This window comes from Psammomys obesus, unplaced genomic scaffold (genome assembly GCF_907164565.1).
Source record: "Psammomys obesus unplaced genomic scaffold, mPsaObe1.curated_primary_1811, whole genome shotgun sequence".
NCBI classification, from domain to species: domain Eukaryota; kingdom Metazoa; phylum Chordata; class Mammalia; order Rodentia; family Muridae; genus Psammomys; species Psammomys obesus.
The window spans coordinates 44,948,680-44,955,860 of record NW_026585895.1 but is presented as its reverse complement, the minus strand read 5'-3'; the positions used below and the strand labels follow the sequence as shown (position 1 = coordinate 44,955,860).

Below are 7,181 nucleotides of genomic sequence, written 5' to 3'. Positions count from 1 at the left end.
CCCTCGGGGGGGGGGGGGGCAAAGAGGCAGCCATTGAGTTCATGTCAGAAATAGTTCCTGTTCCCCTTACTAGGGAACCCACTTGGATACTGAGCTACCATGGGCTACAACCATGTTTGTAGCATCTTTATTCGTAATAGCCAGAACCTGGAAACAACCCAGATGTCCATCAACGGAGGAATGGATACAGAAATTGTGGTATTTTTACACACTGGAATACTACTCAGCAATTAAAAACAAGGAAATCATGAAATTTGCAGGCAAATGGTGGGATCTAGAAAAGATCATCCTGAGTGAGGTATCCCAGGAGCAGAAAGACACACACGGTATATACTCACTTATAAGTAAGTACTAGTCCTATAAAAGAGGATAAACGTTCTAAAATCTGTATACCTAAAGAAGGTGAACAAGAAAGAGGACCTGGGGTAAGATCATCAGTCCTCACTTAGAAAGACAAATGGGATAGACATTGAATGTAGGAGAAAACAAATAACAGGACAGGAGCCTACTGCAGAGGGCCTCTGAAAGACTCTAGCAGTGTATCAAAGCAGATACTAAGACTCATAACCAAACCGTCAGCAGAGTGCAGGGAATCATATGAAAGAAGGAGGAGTTAGTATGACCTGGAGAGGACAGTAGCTCCACAAGGACCAATTATATCAAGGCACAGAGGTCTTTTATGAGACTGTTTCTCCAGCCAAGGACCATGTATGGATATAACCTAGAACCCCTGAAATGGATTTTTTAATATAGTTGATTTTTTAAAATATATTTGATTTTTAAATAAACTATTATTTAAAACACACACACTAAAATTAACCAGACTCAAAAAAATCTGTATGTCTCACTGAACTTCTGTACAGTTAGAATAGCCATTCTGGGGGCTGGAGAGATGGCTTAGCAGCTAAGAGCACTGACCACTCTTCCAGAGGTTCTGTTCGCAGCAGCTATACTCACAACCATCTATAACTCGAGCCACAAGGGACCTGATAGCCTCTTCTTGACCTCCCTGGGCACCAGACACTCACATGCTGTGCAGAAATACAGACAAACACAGTACAGTTTTGTTTTCTTTTGTTGGTTTTTTGAGACAGGGTTTCTCTGTGTAGCCTTGGCTGTCCTGGACTTCCGTTGTAGACCAGGCTGGTCTCACAGAGATCCACCTTCTTTTTCCTCCCCAAGTGCTGGGATTACAGGTATGTATCACCACGCCTGGCTAGTTTTGTTTTGTTTTAAGGCCATCTGTACCTGTGGTGTTTCGTGTTGGACTTTACATTTTATTGTTGAATTTTACGAAGTATCCACCACAATGACAGAATTAGAACTGAACAAACTCATTAGCTTTATATCCTCTTTCATAATTAATTTGTTTGTTCTTGTTAATATAAGCCTTTATAGCCTTCATAGAGGATAGTATGACAGATACCCGAAACCCTTTATTTCTGATTTATGACTTTGGAACGTATCTAAAAGAAATTGTCAACCTTAATTAGTGGGGCTGTGTATGTATTAGTGTGTTATGTATAATAATAGAAAACTAAAAACTGGAAACCATTAGTTGGAATCTATATAGAGGTTAAGAAAATATTTATTGACATGGACTTTTTAAGAATTATTTGTTTGTTTGTTTGTTTGTTTACTTTGTGTGTGTGTGAGGAAGTTTTTCTGTTTAATCCTTGGCTGTTCTGGAACTCATTTTGTAGACCAGGCTGGCCTGGGACTTAGAGATCCGCCTGCCTCTACCTCCCAAGTGCTGGGATTAAAGGTGTGCACCACCACCACCCAGGTGAATTTTTGTTTTTTAAACAGTAGACTAAGCAAAACATTGCAACTACATTTTAATAAAGAAAAGTTGTGGCTGGAGAGCTGGCTCAGTGATTAAGAGCACTGGTTGCTCTTACAGAGGACCCAGATTCAAAAACCATCTATAACTTCAGTTACAGGGGATCTGACTTCTGTGGGCACCAGGCAAATGTGTGGTGCACATGCCTGCCTGCACCCAAGACACTTAAAATAAAACCATTAGTCTAATCAAATGTTTTAAAGATACATAGTCATACAAAAATCGGTAGCTTTAATTATCAAACTAACAGTCATTTCAGTGATGGGTTTCTGAACAGCCTTTTACTTTATGAAATTGGCCTCTTTTTTTAATCATTTTCAAGATTCCTTGGAGATCAGATTCTCTTGAAATATTTTATAACAATATTTGTTTCACCTTTGGTATATAAGATTGAAATGATTGAGCTGTAGTTTCTGGCTCAGTCAGTGTTCCTGACCCATGACTCCCTTAGCCCTAGCCCAGACCACCTGTGCTGCAGGGCCAGAGATGTTCCTGCTCAGGACTCTTTTGACATCTGCCAGCCTGCTGTGGTACCTTCGCTTCAGTTTGCCATAAACGGGCCTGCTGAACATTAAAGCATTTGGCAGAATCCACCAGTGAATCTGGCCAAGATCCTTTCACTGCTGTCTTTCTCTGAGAAGCAGCCCTCTCTGAACTGAGTGAAGATGGGTGCTGGTGGGGCTGAAGGAGGGGAGGGCCCGCAGACAGGCAGAGACTAACCTGGCAAGGCCATCCTCATGAAGGATGGCTTGTGTGCAGACCTGCCCAGAGCTGTGCTCTGTGCTCCCATCACCCCCTTCTCTGTCCGTGTCGTCCTTCCACTTTTCCGAACTTGTAACCAGCAGACACAGTGATGATGGTGCTGCTGATAATGTAACATAATTTAATAAAGCGAGGCGAGAGTGAAAATGGTTCTTGCTTCGGAGTCAGGCATTCAGACCCCAGCTCTCTTCCTTCCATGCTCTGAAAGTGAGCAAATGGCTTCAGTCATCTGTGGGGCCTCTTTGCTTATCTGTAAGGCTATTATCATATGGTCTGTGCCCCTATCTCCCAGGAGTGATCAGAGGATCAGAAGACACACGTGCTTAACTGTGACTAGTATGTGATGGTCCTTGATAAATTTCACACTGTTCATCCACGCTGGTTCCTGCCCTTGTGATTTTAAAGGAAATGGAACTGATCCTCTCAGTGACCTCACCACAGTGTGGCTGAAATGAGGAAGGAATAGGCCAGGTGCTATGGAGTGGGATTGTCAAACCGGCCATCTGGACTGAGGTTTTGGCCACGCCACATCACATAAGTTAGTGGGCAGACAGAGTCGGTGAAGCAATCTTGTCCAAGTTTGGTTTGGTTTTCTGTAGAATGGGGACAATAACTTTTCTGTCTACTTTATCAGGTTTATGTGGGATGGTCATAGTTCAATAAATGAGTTAACAGAAACATTTTATACAATAGAAACTCTTAGGCAACTGCTAGGTGAAAATATGCTAAAGGAAACAACAGCATTCATGTGTCCTGTGGATTGTTAACCAGTAGGAGCTGCTGCTGCTGCTGGTGTCCTTAGTCATCAGTGTTTTACAAAGTCTGATAAAGATGAAAAGGTGAGCCTACAGTGCCCTGTTCCCAGGGGCCCTTTGTATTAGCTGGTAAAAACCTAGTAAATACTTTCGTTACTGGGTTAGCTTGAAGTCGTAAAGTGGTGGTAAAAGTCATAGTCACACAACAGCATTTGTGTAAGATAAGCAGATTATTGTGTGCTTGTATAGTCCTCTTTTCACTTCATGGTTAGTGAGGAGAAGGGACTAGCACCCTCGTCTGGTGGGTGAGGACACACAAAGAGTGGAGTGTCACTTGCGCATGTCCTCGCACGTTAGCAGGGTCTACCCTTCCACTTCTCAGTCCTTCTCAGTCCCCTGATAACCTTACTGTGGCCTTCACCCGTGGCTGGTCCAGACTGGCAGCCTGCAGCGCTGGTGCATTGCTGGCCATTGACCCTGGCCTACACAGGGCAGCACCAGAGACACAAATCTCCTACATTTGTGACTGACTCCTGAGGAGGGAACCAGCTGCCATTCTGAGTCCAGCCTCTCTTCCCACAGTATCTGGCAGCCCCAGGAGCTCTGCTTTTCCAGCTGAAAAATGTGTAGCTTTTAGAATGGTGAGAGCTTGGCTACTTTTCTGTCTGGGACCAATTGCTGCAAGTCCTTTTTAGTTTCTGCTCTTTCAAACCGTGTATTTAGTTTCTAATTCCTGGCCAAGGCCTGTGGTCGGCAAATAAAGATGTCAAGCAGCTGCCGTGCTGCTGAACACACAGATCTGCACACTCTGCTAGCCCCCAGAGCTTCCTGCCAAAGCTGCTGTCTTCGCTTCAACCCCATTTAGACTTAGAAGGGAGCCTGCAACACCTACTAAATCATTCTTAGAAAGGCATGCATACTTTTTGCAGAAAAACACAGAGAACTTTATCAATTCTTCTCTTAATAAATACTTCCTGAGAATGTGATGTGTGCTCTGTCGTAGGTGGGATATCAGTTCAGACCTAAGTAACACGTTACTTATCTTTCCACCAAAAAAGATAGAATGTTAAGATTTTGGCATGTTGTATATCTATAATGAAAGGAATTTATAATGGAGGAAACAGTGTCCCAACTAGACATCTTATGCCACCAAGTAAAACCTGCACTGCCAAGGCTGGTGAGATGGCTCAGCAGTTAGGAACACCGGCTGCTCTTCCAGAGGTCCTGAGATTTGCCAGCCTCTGCCTTCCGGCATGCTGGGATTACAGGCATGCACCACCGTACCCAGCCTAAAGTTTTAAAAGTTTTTGAAACCAATACAAACATTTTTATACCTAGACCTTAAGAATTTGGATGCTAGGGCCTAGAGAGTTGGCTCAGTGATGAAGAGCACCCATTGTTCTGCCCAGGTTCGGTCCCCAGCACCCACATGGTGGCTCATAACCATACTTAACTCTAGTTTCAGGGAATTCACCAAGTATCAGGCACACACATGGCACACATACATGTAGACAAACACTCATAGAAATAGAATTAAAAACCAACAACTTGGAGCTAGCGAGCTGGCTGAGTGCTTAAGAGTCCTGGCTGTTCCAGAGAACCCAGGTTTGATTCCCAGTACCCACATGGTGGCTCACAACCATCTGCAACTCTAGTTCAAGGGATCTCACCTGTTCTTATGGCCTCCTCAGGTTCCAGTGACACACTTGATGCACAAACAGACACATAGACAAAACAACCATACATAAAATAATAATTATAATATTTTATATAATAGAACATAAAAAGAATTTTATGTTCAGATCATGTTCTCTTGATAATTTCCCAGTTGAGGCATTTGGGGATTAAATGGTCTGAGCATATGCATCAATTTGAATTTCTACCTGTGATATGGGAGCTTATCCATTCACTGTAGCTTGCTGGTTCTGAATATTGTAATTAAAAACAATAACATCAAGTTTTGCTAGCAGTGATAGCTGAAGCTGTATCTTGTTTTAATTTGCATTTTTCGGTCTGTTGCGTTTTCTGTTTGTTGATCAGATGTGCATTTCTTTTTCCTGTTTAACTCTAGGGTCTTGCAATTCTTTCCATCAACTCATCTAAAGGCTTTCTGAAATAGAGTAGCTGAGGTATAAGAAATTCCAGAACAGTCGTTCTCAACCTGTGGGTCGCAATGACCCCTTTGTGGGGTTGAACGACCCTTTCACAGGGGTCACATATCAGATAGCCTGCATATCAGATACTTACATTATGATTCATAACAGTAGCAAAATTACAGTTATGAAATAGTATAAAAAATAATTGGACACCACAACATGAGGAACTGTGTTAAAGGGCCACAGCATTGGGAAGGTTGAGCTACTGCTTGTTAAGAGGCAGCATGGCTTTTCTGCTCTGTATAATAGTTTTAAATGTTGGCTTGTAAAATCGGACTGCTGTGTGTTAAAGTTCGGTGTTAGGACTTTCTGACTGTGTACCTGAATAAATGGTCTGTCTTGTTTTCTTATCTTAAAGGGAGACTCACCATACCTGTTTTGCAGGACTGCTGCTGAGAACCAGGAACAGTGTTTGCATACATTTCCTAGTGCAGAGCCTGGGTGGCCTCAGTTAATGTGAACCTTGTCACTGTCGGTATTTCCCAGGAGCCTTTGCATGTTCCAGGAACATTTGTCCCCTACCTCAGTCATCAAACTTGAGTTTTTCTTTTTGCAGATCAGCCAAATGGCCGACGACACAGTGGCAGAGCTGGACCGGCATCTAGCAGCAAAGACCAAAGAGCTCCTCGGATGAAAGTTAGCAGTCACAGCTGCACACTGGAGCCTAGTTTCTGCTCATCCCTTAGGTGGCAAGCTGGAGCCTCCACTGCCCTGACCGTCCACTGGAGGCCGTCGCTGCTGCTCCTCTCCTCCAAGGGAGCCTGAGCCTCCTGTTGAGGTGCTCAGACTTACCGAATGTTTTCCTTGTTTCCCTGCATGGCCTTGTTCTGCTCTGAATCTCCTGCTATGAAAGCCCTCAGAGAATGTCTGCTGTTGGCAGTTACCTTGACTGAGATGTCACCACCGGCCACTGTCAGGCTCAGCAGCTCTTCTCCTCATCACAGGAGCCTCCTTTCACACAGGGAATGAGACCCTGCCCTTGTTTAAACTCATTTGAGATAATGTGGGCCTTCACCATGACTGCTAATGATCAAGCCTAAATAAATTGGAAAAATAACAGCTGCAGAGGAAAGAGTGATTTGGATGGACGAGCCCAGAGCTTGTTTATAAAGCCACCAAGAGCAGTGCTTTTGCCCCTGGCCTGTCATCCCACATGCTGTTCTGTGTGTACTGAGCTCCTTACCAGCTTGCCCTGTTTGCATTACATCAGTCACAGCCTCTGGCTAGTCTCTGCCTATAGATCTAGGCAGAGATCTACGAGTCCATTTTGGACTCCGCTCCTCTTATTTAAACCTCTTTTTCTTTTCTGGTAGTCTGTATCTTGACAAAATTACCAGAGAGAATGGCACAGGATAACGCTTGAAGCTGTCCGTGTATTTATGTTGTGAGAAAATTAGTAGCTGCTGACCAAATGCTTTTCCTTTCTTTCTGTCACCCCACTCTTGCTTCTGTCAACATTTATTTGGAAATGAGGGGCCGTTTCTCCAAGGCCTGTCTTCTGATAGACAGGGGCTTTGTTGCGGCCCGGGCCCGTCTTTTTTTTTTTTTTTTTTTTTTTTTGCATCGTTGTGTGTGTGCACACATATGAAGGCACCCACCATAGCATTCACATAGAGGTCAGACAACTCCCAGGAGTCAGCTCTTTCACCGTATGGGACCTGGGCA

General features: G+C 43.8%; 1 protein-coding gene across 1 annotated transcript in view; it reads left to right on the top strand.

Annotated features, from left to right (window-relative positions):
* Mrrf (mitochondrial ribosome recycling factor) overlaps window positions 1-6,573 on the top strand; it is a 53,388-nt gene extending 46,815 nt beyond the window's left edge. Inside the window, exon 7 of the mRNA XM_055600128.1 lies at window positions 6,073-6,573. Coding sequence (XP_055456103.1) covers window positions 6,073-6,150 — 78 coding nt within the window. The 3' untranslated portion in view covers window positions 6,151-6,573. The remainder of the gene's footprint in view (window positions 1-6,072) is intronic.
* The last annotated feature ends 608 nt before the right edge of the window (window positions 6,574-7,181 follow it).